Source organism: Bidens hawaiensis, unplaced genomic scaffold (assembly GCF_021521415.1).
Source record: "Bidens hawaiensis isolate Kalapana, Puna unplaced genomic scaffold, B.hawaiensis_p1.1 tig00004973_1, whole genome shotgun sequence".
Lineage (NCBI taxonomy): Eukaryota > Viridiplantae > Streptophyta > Magnoliopsida > Asterales > Asteraceae > Bidens > Bidens hawaiensis.
Window position 1 is genome coordinate 1,514,025 of NW_027491313.1, and position 12,782 is coordinate 1,526,806.

General features: G+C 34.6%; 1 protein-coding gene and 1 non-coding gene across 2 annotated transcripts; one reads left to right on the plus strand and one right to left on the minus strand.

The window, feature by feature from the left end:
* The first annotated feature begins 834 nt into the window (after positions 1 to 834).
* LOC143628437 (kinesin-like protein KIN-14E) lies at positions 835 to 8,498 on the plus strand. Its single transcript, XM_077098039.1, has 24 exons — positions 835 to 864; positions 1,363 to 1,641; positions 1,714 to 1,786; positions 1,875 to 2,006; positions 2,074 to 2,312; positions 2,682 to 3,009; positions 3,586 to 3,685; positions 3,777 to 3,958; positions 4,058 to 4,173; positions 4,262 to 4,364; positions 4,449 to 4,601; positions 4,700 to 4,846; positions 4,920 to 5,123; positions 5,198 to 5,362; positions 5,435 to 5,539; positions 5,619 to 5,759; positions 5,884 to 6,078; positions 6,506 to 6,632; positions 6,711 to 6,913; positions 6,999 to 7,181; positions 7,313 to 7,408; positions 7,484 to 7,681; positions 7,776 to 8,047; positions 8,124 to 8,498. Exons 2-24 carry the CDS (start codon positions 1,439 to 1,441, stop codon positions 8,314 to 8,316), a joined length of 3,858 nt encoding a protein of 1,285 aa, XP_076954154.1. The 5' UTR covers positions 835 to 864; positions 1,363 to 1,438; the 3' UTR covers positions 8,317 to 8,498.
* Positions 8,499 to 10,979: 2,481 nt separating this feature from the next.
* On the minus strand, positions 10,980 to 11,196 carry LOC143628461 (small nucleolar RNA U3). The gene has a single exon (XR_013152750.1). It is a non-coding gene; the product is annotated as a small nucleolar RNA U3 (small nucleolar RNA).
* Between the last annotated feature and the right edge of the window lie 1,586 nt (positions 11,197 to 12,782).

A 12,782-nucleotide genomic window follows, 5' to 3' on the forward strand; every position in this document is an offset into this window, starting at 1 on the left:
TATGAGCGAAATGTGAAAACCTACGTTATTTTGAGCGAAATTAAGTAAAAATCAAATATAAATCCATTGAGGTTGGAAAACGAAAATAAGAGTTAGAAGTCATGTTGATTAAATTCTTAGCATAATTTTTTTTTAACCAATAGATCTTACTTTATATTTTTTAAAATACAATCTATTTTTTACCAATATTAAGTAGTCATGATTAATAATGCTATGACGTCACAATCTATGAATATTATTTTTAAACAACTTAGTTTTGCTATTCAAAAAGTGCTAGCGACGCAAATTGTTGACCAAATGCATTCAGTCATAGACCATGCGAAGTCAAAATTACGCACACCCGAACATTTTGCGCTATGTGATGCATAGTCAGCTTCTGGGCATTTTGCAAAAAGTGGGTGTAGTGAGAAAATGCCTCCAGAAGAACCAAAACGCCCCTCTCTCACAAAAGCCTCAAAATTCAAGCTAGCCGCACGTTGTATACAAAACGCTGACATCCAAAATGCCGTCCAAAACACCGGGGGTGGGGGGCTGTTCCCCGACGGTTTGGCCTCGAAACACCCCAATATGACATCGACTGCGGATGGTTATAATACAAACAACACTTTTTAATGAAATACCAGTATCTTTGTTCTTTTCTAAAAAAATAATATAATTTTATCAATATAAATATATATACTAAATTGAAAAATTGAATAATAATAATTGAAACAATGAAATATAAAAAAGTGGGAAAAGGAGGTATAATAATTAATTTAAATTAAAACCGGTCAGTCTCGTGACATCCAGCAACCCCTTACCTTCATCTCTTCTCTCTCTCTCTCTCTCTCTCTCTCTCTCATCAGTGCCGGCAACAAACGACTGGTACAGATCTTCCATTCTAAGCCACCACACCCCCATAATAATAATACCTATCTTCATCCTTACTCGTACTTACATCATTCATTCCTCACAGCTACATACATTCTTCTTCCTATTTCTATTTCAATACCCATGTTTTTATTCATACCCACATACAATTTTCAATTTTTTTCTCAAGTAAGATTTAAATCGTTTTTTGACTTGTTTTATGTACCTTTACATGGATCTTTGTCTAGATGTAATTAATTTTGAAATAAGCTACCACTAGTCTTTGGTTTTAACTTCAAGATCTATAATCTATTCTTCTAGGTTCTAGAGTATTTATTAGTTTGTTACCTATTTTCTTTTAGCTACTTGAAAACCTCATAATGTGTGGTTTTTTTGGTGGTAATATTTTATTTATTTTGTGGGTATTTTAGATCTTTGTAATTTGGGGGTTTTGGTGTACGCTGCAGCTGTTAAATATTAATTTAATGTGGTTTTAAATCTTGAAAGTTGCAGGTTTTGTAGGGAAGTTTGAGGGATTGATGAAAAGTTAGGAACTTGTTGGAAGTTAAGTTTTTTTTTTTAAGTGGAAATGGATTTTTCGTCGATTTCGTCTGCTCAAAGTATGCAATCAGGTGCAATGCCTCAAGGTATGTTACCAGGTGTGTCTGGTCAAAGTGCGAGAACGAGCCGGTCTTCGTTGAGCTCCAGCAATGGATATGAAACTCAATCTCATTATTCTGCTATTACCAATGGGGATGATTATGACAGTGACGGTTCCAACTTTGCCCCACCGTAGGTGTTTCTTACCCTTTTTACGGGTTGTTATGTTTGATTGTTGAGTTGATAATGTTGACTTGTTTGCAGTACACCAATGACTTTATCTAACTCAATTCCAGCTGAGCTTGCTGGTGCAATACCATTGATTGATAAATTTCAGGTTGGATTAGGTTTATGTTCAATAAAAATGTAAACTTTATCAAAAATTAGTCAAGATTCTTACTTGATTTTCATTTATGTGTTTTTAGGTAGAGGGGTTTTTAAGGGCAATGCAAAAACAGATAAATTCAGCTGGGAAACGCGGTTTTTTCTCAAAACGATCCGTTGGACCACAAGATCGCGAGAAATTCACATTTGAAGACATGTTATGTTTTCAGAAGGTAATCATTTTATCCTTTTTTTAAATTAATTTTTTTATCACTTTGGTTAATATTGTATTTGTCACAGGAACCTATTCCAACGTCTCTACTGAAAATAAATGGTGATTTTGTGAGTCGGGCAGTAAAACTATTTCAAATCATTTTGAAATATATGGGAATTGATTCATCTGAAAAAGGGAATCAAATTGGCTTAGAAGAACGAATTGAACTTGTTAGCAAGTTATACAAACAGGCTTTGAAACGTTCCGAGCTTCGCGATGAAATTTTTGCACAAATTTCAAAACAAACAAGGAATTGCCCTGATAGGTATGCACAATGAACCGAACCAACATGAATGGACCATGCTTGTGTTAGTTTGTTAAACTTTAAATAAACAAATGATCGAACACGAACAGTTAAACAAATGAGGTTTTCTTGTTCTTGTTTGCTTGTTAAAAAATGAGGGTGTTGGTGTTCATTTAGTTAATAGCATAAACGAACGGTTCATGAATGAGACACACGTTCATGTTTTTTCATTTAACTAAATGAACACAAATTTTTGTTTGTTCACGCTGGACGGTTCACTAAACGTTAGGTTTGTTTACAGGCCTAACCATGCACATTCAATAATCTTATTTTTTTTCACATATTTCAATAAATATGCGTTATTAATCGATTTGTGTTGCTTTTATACAGACAATATTTAATAAGAGCATGGGAACTTATGTATATGTGTGCATCATGTATGCCACCTAGTAAGGATATTGGTGGATATTTGTCAGAGTACATTCATGATGTTGTACACAATCAGAATACAGATTCTGATGTGCAAGTTTTTGCAATGAACACTTTAAACGCTCTGAAATGTTCCGTGAAGGCTGGCCCACGCCACACGATTCCGTGTCGTGAGGAGATTGAAGCTCTTTTGATTGGCAAAAAGCTTACCACTATTGTTTTTTTCTTGGATGAAACGTTTGAAGAAATATCGTATGACATGGCGACAACCGTTTCTAATGCTGTTGAGGTAGTTTTTATAGTTTTTTCAGGGCTGCTAAACGGTAGCGTAGTGGGTTGGCGTGTCGGACCTGAAAATCGTGTTACAAACATGAACCTGAACGCGATATGTATTTTTGTAGGTTGAAATGAACATGAGTTGTTTACTTAGGGAAAAACAATTTTTTTTCAACTTTTTGCATTTTAAAACTATAAACTTAAAGCTCTAAGTTTACATATAATTTTTATTTTTTGAAGCAATTTAAACAATGTCAAGTTATTTTTAAACTATATAATTTTGGCATAAAACACTGAAAAAGTTATTAATAAAAACATTTTAGAAAAAAGAAGTTAAAAATAAACAAATGTGTTAAACGGGTCAGCTAATGTACCCCAACACATTTAGCTAAATGTGTTAGTGGGTTCAACGCGAAACTGACTCGGACCTGTTTAGATTAAATCCAAACCTGCAAATTTCGTGTTAGGTTCGTGTCGTGTCAGAACGCCACTCTTATTTCTTGTATCCTTATTGAAACAGTTATCCGGCCTTCTTATGTTAAATATTTATTATTTTACACTGTCGTAATTTTTTGTTTGTTTTATATAGGAACTTGCTGGAATTATCAAATTGTCAGCATATTCAAGTTTTAGTTTATTTGAGTGTCGCAAAGTTGTTACAACTTCTAAATCACCTGAACCTGGAAACGGTATCCGTTTAAGTTTCTTTCTTTCGTATAAACTATTTTATATTTTGAGTTAGTAATTTAAAATTCTAACAATCTGATATTCTGTCACTAGAGGAATATATTGGGTTAGATGACAACAAGTACATTGGAGACCTCTTAGCAGAGTTCAAGTCAGCAAAAGAAAGAAATAAAGGAGAAATTTCACAATGCAAGTTGACTTTTAAAAAGAAGTTATTCCGTGAGTCGGATGAATCGATTGAAGACCCGATGTTTGTTCAGTTATCTTATGTTCAAGTATGCACTTGTTTTCTTAAGTATTCAAAGTTCTAACAAATGGTTCTTAACTTCTTATTTAGACATGTCACATGTGATGATCATATTGTTGTTTTGCAGTTACAAAATGATTATATTTTGGGAAACTATCCGGTTGGTAAAGATGATGCAGCACAGTTATCCGCATTACAAATCTTGGTTGAAATAGGATATGTTGTTAAACCTGAAACGTGCACGTGAGTCATCTATCTTTTCTTTAAATTTCAATATGTATTTATATTCTAATGTCTTTTTTTTCTTTTTTCCTTTTAATTTGTTATTTAGTGACTGGACTTTACTTCTTGAGAGATTTCTACCAAGACAAATTGCTATCACTCGTGCCAAGAAAGATTGGGAATTTGATATGCTTAACCGTTATCGTTCTATGGTAAAGTTACTCTTTTCTTTTATCTTATTGATAGTATGAACTTATTATTGATACTTCAATAAACTTATAATGTTGAATTTGTAGGAAAATTTATCAAAAGAAGACGCAAGACAGCAATTTTTGAGGATTTTAAGGATGCTTCCATACGGTTATTCAGTATTCTTTAGTGTCCGTAAAATCGATGACCCGATTGGACTTCTACCTGGAAGAATTATACTGGGTATTAACAAACGCGGGGTGAGTCTCAATTGTTATGTTAATCAAAATATGCTTTTATATATGCATGATTATGATTAAAGTTTATAATACATGTTTATCTTTTTGTTTGTTTATAGGTACACTTTTTTCGTCCTGTCCCGAAAGAATATTTGCACTCGGCTGAATTAAGAGATATAATGCAATTTGGTAGCAGTAACACTGCGGTGTTTTTCAAAATGAGAGTTGCAGGTGTTCTGCATATATTTCAATTTGAAACCAAGCAGGTTTGAACCGTAACTTTTATTCTATTATTATTTTATCTGCTTTATGTGACCAAAGTTGAATCTTTTAATATAGGGCGAGGAAATATGTGTCGCTCTACAAACACATATAAATGATGTCATGCTGCGCCGGTACTCTAAAGCACGTTCGGCTTCTAATTCGGGTCCGATCAATGGTGATGTTTCTGGTAATTCAAAACCGCCCAATGTGGATGTTGGTGAGAAACGAACACAGGATTTATCAAAAGCCCTTGAAGAATCACAAAAGACCGCAAAACAAGTAAGTATTGTTTGCTTATTTGACCCGCTTAACAAGCTAAGAGATAATACGTAATCGACCGGTTTTTAATTCAGCTGTCGGAAGAGTTACACGAGAAACAGAGGAAAGAAGTTAGCATGCAAGAAGAAGTGGAGACGTTAAAGGATATGCTAAGATCAGAGAAAGTAAACTTGGAAGAATTATCATTTAAATATAATGAACTTAGAACTTTATGTGAAGAGAAAGAATCTGCTCTTCAGGTAATGAATTTTTTACTCAACACTAGTATTTTTTAGAGATTTGTCATTTTTTATTAATTGTTTGTGTTTTAGGCTGCATTGATCGATAAACGAGACATGGAAGCCAGACTTTCACAGCTTAGTAAAGGAGAATTGGAGAACAATACCAAAAAGGAATTAGTTGAAGCAACTAATCAGGTTAGTAAACAGGTTATGAATTTGCATGTTTATCTTCTTTTTGATGTTTAAAGTAATCATATGGATATATTGTTATTAGGTTTTACAAAAGATCCAAGATGAGTTACGTACACGTAGCTTAGAGCTGCACGCAGCCGAAGAAACAAAGAAAAAACTGTTGAATGAAAAATTATTATTAGAAGAGAGAATTTCAAGGCTTGAAAAGAAGAAAGTTGATGAGGTGATAACTTATTTTTAAAATTGTATTCTATTTATTTTATTATGTTAACATTTGTCTTTGTCTTTTTGTATAGAGTATATCAACCCCTGTGTATATAACATGGTTTAAGTAATTGACTTTTTAGATACGGTTGCTTGAGAAAGACTTGGAACAAGAAAGAAACTCAACAAAGCCTCGGATTTCTGAACTTGAAAAAAAGGTGGAAGAATTAACACTAAAATTGGCTGCTGCTGAGTCGAGCTTGGTGATAAAAGATGCTGAGCTATCATCGTTGCATATTAATCTTAAAGAATTAGAGGATCTCAGAGAAATGAAAGAGGTGATTTATATTTTAATCTCTTTTTTTTGAATTTTAACACACACACACATAGGTTTTGGATCTTTTTATAACTGCAAAAATATAAGAACTTAAAGAACTCCTAACAACCTATCATTTTATTTAGTTATGATATATATTTTATATTATATGAGTGTAGTTTTGTCATTATTATATGTAATTTTGTGATTATATATAAGTAGTCACAAGTTTACATATGCATAATAACCAAATTACAATATGTGTACTAACCAATCTGCATATATGTAACATAAAACAAGAAAACCACCCTCAGCTAATATTAAATATACAAATAACTAAATAAAAAGTTTGGTTGTCAGGAGTGCTCAAATTGTTTGGAAGTTCTGAAATGTTACTGTCCTATTTATAATAAGAACAATAGTATTGATGTATTTTTTTTTTGGTTCAGGATATTGATAGGAAAAACGAACAAACCGCAGCGATATTGAAGATGCAAGCCGCACAATTGGCTGAATATCAAGCACTTTATAAGGAAGAGCTCGTGCTAAGAAAACGGTACTTCAACATCATTGAAGGTATATATGGACACTTCTACTTTATATTAATACTTCTATTTTTCATATTAATATTTGTGTTTAATGTATTTACCATAGATATGAAAGGCAAAATCAGAGTGTACTGTAGATTAAGGCCTTTGACACCAAAAGAAATATCTGACAATGAAAGAAACGTGCTTACAAGTGTCGATGAGTTCACAGTTCAACACTTAGGGCGAGACGACAAGATCAAACAACATTGTTATGATCATGTGTTTGATGGAAGTGCAACTCAAGAAGATGTTTTTAACGATACAAGGGCAAGTTTGAAAAAAAAATATTTTGATTTATTTTGGGTTTAGCTTTACACATCACGTTAATGTTATTTTTAATGTATTTTTGCAGTATTTGGTTCAGTCAGCCGTTGACGGATATAACGTGTGTATATTTGCATATGGTCAAACTGGTTCGGGGAAGACTTTTACTATATACGGGTCTGAAAATAACCCAGGTCTAACTCCTCTCGCTACTTCCGAGTTGTTTAAAATTTTAAAACGGGATGGCAACAAATTCAACTTTTCCTTGAAGGTAGGAGATTTCTTTTCATATCAACTTTAGGTTTCAAAAAGGGTCGGGTCTACCTTAAACACCCTATAGTGTAAACTCTTAACTTTTATGTAAATTGGTTGGAATTGATTATCTTTATATTGTATATGTAGGCATATATGTTGGAGTTGTATCAAGATACTTTGGTGGACCTTTTACTTCCGAAGCAAGCAAAGCGTTTGAAATTAGAGGTCAAAAAAGACTCGAAGGTAACTTTTTTGTTACTTATATTATAATCATTTAACATATAATGCGAAAAAGGATTGAAAATTTGGTTTATTTAGGGAATGGTGACGGTTGAAAACGCGACGGTTTTACCAATATCCACCTACGATGACTTAAGAAGCATCATTCAAAGAGGCACGGATCAACGCCACACAACCGAGACCTTAATGAATGAAGCAAGTTCACGATCTCATTTGATTCTCTCCATTATTATTGAGAGTACAAATCTTCAAACTCAATCAATTGCTCGTGGAAAGGTATATAATATTCACAACATATTATTATTATTATTATTATTATTATTGTTATTATTTTCTAAAATTCTATTTTTAATATTTTATTATCATTCAGCTAAGTTTTGTGGATCTTGCTGGATCTGAGAGGGTGAAAAAGTCGGGTTCAGTTGGTAACCAACTAAAAGAAGCTCAAAGCATTAATAAATCATTGTCGGCACTTGGTGATGTCATCAGTGCATTATCATCTGGAAACCAACACATTCCTTACAGAAACCATAAACTCACAATGTTGATGAGTGATTCACTCGGTGGGAATGCGAAGACTTTGATGTTTGTTAACATCTCTCCAGCCGAGTCAAACTTGGAAGAAACTTATAACTCTCTTACGTAAGTCTTCAGTCAATCTTCATCACTCTTCTCTTATTCAAATAGTTATTTCTTTTAATATTATATGTTACTATAGATATGCGTCGAGGGTGCGGTCGATTGTGAATGATCCGAGCAAGAATGTTTCATCAAAGGAAGTTGCAAGGCTAAAGAAGCTGATTGCATACTGGAAGGAGCAAGCGGGTAAAAAGGGGGATGACGAAGAACTCGTGGAGATTCAAGATGAACGCCCTCCGAAAGATAAAACCGATAATCGACATTCAATGTAGATTGGTGTTGTTTAATGGAATTGAAGTGAAATATGTTCTTTAAAGGTTGCTACTAGTTTTACTAACAAACAAAACACTGAAGGTGTAGGATTCTAGTGTCACCACTGGGCTCACAAAGGAGTTGTATTTGTTTGAAATTTTGTTGGTGGTGGAGTGGTTAGAAGTGGTGTAGGTGGCCTATAATACAATGGTTATGTTGTATGGTAAATTGATGTGTATAATATCTTGGTTATGAAATCTATATCTTCTATTCATGAATACAACAATTTTTGTTTTTATAGGGTTAGTTTTGTTTTATTCAACTTGGTGTGTTAACATTGCTTATGAAATTATGTGTATATAACAGTGAATAGAGAGTTTTGAGTACAAAAAAGAATAACTTCTCATATGTTAAGAATGAGTTTTTTTATTTATAGAAAAGCTGAAACCTGATAGACTTAACTTTTATGTCAAGATTGAGCCCACATGGATTGGTCTTACATATAACATATTGGTGCAATTACTAGTTGCAGATAGAGGTGAAAATTCTAATTGATCAACCTAACTGTTACCGACACTAAACCGGTACAAAAGAAATTGATATCCGGTTTCACTAGGGGCAATAAAACTCAAAACAGTTGTTAAAAGGGATGGTTTTAAATTTCAATTTCCGGTTTCGTTTTTGATAATCAAACTGTTACCAATGGATTTGACCCAAAAGACCGTCAAAACTTTGGACAACATTATTTAATAGTAAGTGTTTGAAAACGTTTGGTTTGATTTAACATGTTTGAGTCATGTTATAAAAGTCGGTTCAGTTAATGTTTTTCGAGGATTAGTACATGCAAAACCGATACTGAACTAGCAATTCAGTTTTTGAGAAAACATATAACAAAACAGTCATTTTTGGGTAGCGTTTGGTTAGTTGTATTCGGCTATGACAGACGTTATAGTCGATTATATCGGTTTCATGCACACCCCGACCAGGATTTCTTCAGATCTTGTGTCTATTCTAAATTAGAAATTTGAGATAATGGTTTTCGATTACGATTAAAGTTGTGGAGCAATGGAAGATTTTGCAATGTGAAGTATAGGGTGCAATGAAAAGAAGCAAATGCACGAGTGTCAGTCGCAACGTTTCTTTTGGGACCAATACTTGAACCGCTATCAGAACTTATAGATGATGGGCATCCCCGTGTCTTCGTCCCTACAACTATAAAGGTTACAGGAACTTGAGTTCTCAACAAACTTCCATGTAGGTCAGCAGGTTATATGGATTTTACATGTTTATCTCTTGTGTGACATTTAGGTGTCACAAGAATAAATTGTTACATGAAATTTTCTAGTAAACATGATAGTATGCTTATAAGATTACATAATACATGGGTTTAACACTTACCTAACAAACCTAGGATTTTCACTTACAAATTAATATTCCGAATTGGTATAATGTTAAATCCCTCTAAATCTACTATGTAATCCAAGAAACATGTTCTCTTCTATTTCTAAACTAATCACATATGAGCTGGAGGAAAATAATCCTAAAATATATGGATAAAATCAAAGATCAAGTGCAGTTATCTTATAATAAAAACCACCCTAATCACCACTCACTGTCACTTATGAGCTGCAAGCCTGTAAACGAACCGAATGTCCAATGAACAGCTCGTGTCGGCAAACATTTCGTTTATGTTCGTCCGTTTAATAAGTAAATGAACATGAACTAACGAACGAACATGAACAGAGGCCGTGTTCGCTCATTTGTGTCCGTGAACGTTCGGCAATGTGTTCGTTTAGGGTGTCCGTTAATGTTCGTTTACATCTGCCTGGTTAAGTTCGTTTACATATATATGTTCGTTTATTAGAATTTTACTACTACTATTTTTATCTATTTATTTATTTTTTACCATTACTAATTTTGATATAATTATGTTTATGATTAGTTTATGTTTTTTTTATTGATATTATATGGTGTACTTCTAGATTTTTACTTGATTTTGTTTTCATTTAGTAGTCTCAAATTTATTTATGTTCCTTTGTGCCCGCTTATGTTCGTTAATGTTCATTAGTATCCCTTTGCGTCCGTTTACAAAATTAATGAACGGATACGGTCGATGGAGGTGTGCACAGGTCGGTTTGGGGCGGTTTTGAGACAGACCCATAACCATAACCGATATGTCGATTAATGGATAACCATAACCATCACCGACCTGTTATGGCAGTTTCGGTTAATCGGCTTTGAATGTTATAGCGAGTCGGTTAACCGTAACCAAAACAATGTATTGAGTCATAATCCAACAAAATATATAATCATATATTAAAAAAGACGACATAACATAATCCAACAAAATATATAATCCATAATACTACTACTTAATATATTAAAAATGGCATTATATAATCTAACAATGAATTTCAAGTTAATTCGATAACAAACATTGAACCAAAAACATCAAAATGGTATAATCTGATAACATGTTTGGTGAAAATTAATCATAAACATATGGTTGGTTAAATAAATGGGTCGGTTCGGTTATGGCGGATTTGGAATTATATTTAACCAAACCCTACCTGGTGGGCTATGTCGGTTAAAATCGGATCGCTTATGGCGGTTAAGTTTCTCACCCCTAATGGACGAACACGAACAAAGTCTTGTCTAGATTAAATCATAAAAAAAAAAAATTTGTCTGTCAGACAACCGTGTAACCATGCTAGGACTCATTATATGAGCTAGCAACGATCCTCTACTGAGCCATGGCATAGACCAAAATGGCTCCATTAATCACGCTCTAGTTACACGGTCATGGGTCATCAACCATGACATGGGTTTTTGTCATTTTAGGAAAAAAAAAAATACAAAGGTAGGAGCCTATAGAACAGATCCTATTCAAGTAAGGTCGTGCATTTAGATCACCCTTTCCTGCCTATATACATGCTTTCATTTGCACTTTCCAGCGATGTGGAATGAGACAAAACCCATACCTGGCTAGCTCCACGGACCACCTACTGTTTTGGGTTTAGTCAATTAAATTTGCACTTGTCATCTTAAAATCATTGTACCAAAATAGATTAAAAATAAAAATAAAAACTCATTTGTTCCTTAATCCGCTATTCATCAGTTAATATAATAAACTTGTGATCATTTGAAAGGCCACAACTAGAAAATAGATTTATAAGTTGTTTAATGTTTATTCAATGAGATCTTAAGTATACAGTATACTCAATAAAATCAATTAAGTTGATATTCAAATTCCGAATATCTTATTATTATAACGTGAACTTTGTTTAAAACACGATTAAATGTGGAGTCTGTGAAGAAGATACGAAAGAGTAGTTGCTTAACCCGACTGTAGAGGTAGGGTATCAAAAAGACCCAAATACCCTCAAGTATCACCCGCGGGTTACAGAGAATCCTCTTATAAACCACCCACGGGACACATGGATCACCCGCATATCACGAATAAGGAGGAACGTCCTCATAACACATGTGGAAGCATCCCGGCTTCCTCAAAAGTCATCCGCAGGATAGGATATCTATCCGCCTAAACGTCCGGAAGACAAGGCCAGCGGGACAGCTGTCATAACTCAAATACTCTTTAGAAGAAGGTTCATGATTCTTACTTGGAGAATACGTGACTGAACAACTAATAAATAAAGGACACCTGGCCAGTTTGTTATAACCGTGCACATGGCCAGGGTGCAATCCATCCTATCATCGGGCGACGTGTGTCCAGGTTGTTATGCCCATGCACATGGGACGTATAGCTCAACCTATCACAAGAGGACACGCGTCCAGGCAGTTATCAAAGATCTTCTGGAAGAGGACAGCTGGCCCAATCATCTTCCTACATCATTCGGCTATAAATACCTTGTCAAACGGTATGAGGTATTCATTCACTCACTTGCATTCTGACTACACTTAGTCTGCTTACTTTAGTACTTTCTTCATTTACGAAGGTTACTGATTCTCACGCCGGAGGGTGGTTACAGGAAGACCCCTCCCTCTTGTCCTTCCTGTAACGAGACTCACGGTGTCTGTTTTGCAGGTTCCGGTCATTGGACTTTGGGAAGTTTTACTCATATCTTAGTTGTAATTATCGTACTTTACCCCGTAGACTCATTGGATCCAGGACCCATACCCAGGGATTGGATCCGTGTTTCTTCATTGGCGCCATCCGTTTTTGGTGTTAGAACAGCAATAATTTTCGTTGGTTTTTCGGTTCGTTTGATATGAGTAACCTTCCTGAAGGGCCGACGGGAACCCCTGCACCAGATTCACGTGTAACTAACACAGAAGCACCTCCGGGTCTCAGTGTTTTTGCACGAATTACGACTCCAAGTGGCCGTACTCTTGAACGTGTCACAGCACCGGGGTCACGAATCACCAATGTAACACCTGCGGAATTTACTCTAGAAAATATTACAGCACCGACCGGCCTCACTCTCACAGACATGGGACGCGCCTCGGCACCGGAAGGTTCCAATTT

What these genes read in the sequence shown, in the direction of transcription:
- LOC143628437 (XM_077098039.1), top strand. Translation starts at nt 1,439, where the DNA reads ATGGATTTTTCGTCGATTTCGTCTGCTCAAAGTATGCAATCAGGTGCA. An exon ending in ACAAGGAATTGCCCTGATAG is followed by an intron (nt 2,313 to 2,681) that starts GTATGCACAATG and finishes GCTTTTATACAG; the next exon opens with ACAATATTTAATAAGAGCAT. An exon ending in CACAAAAGACCGCAAAACAA is followed by an intron (nt 5,124 to 5,197) that starts GTAAGTATTGTT and finishes TTTTTAATTCAG; the next exon opens with CTGTCGGAAGAGTTACACGA.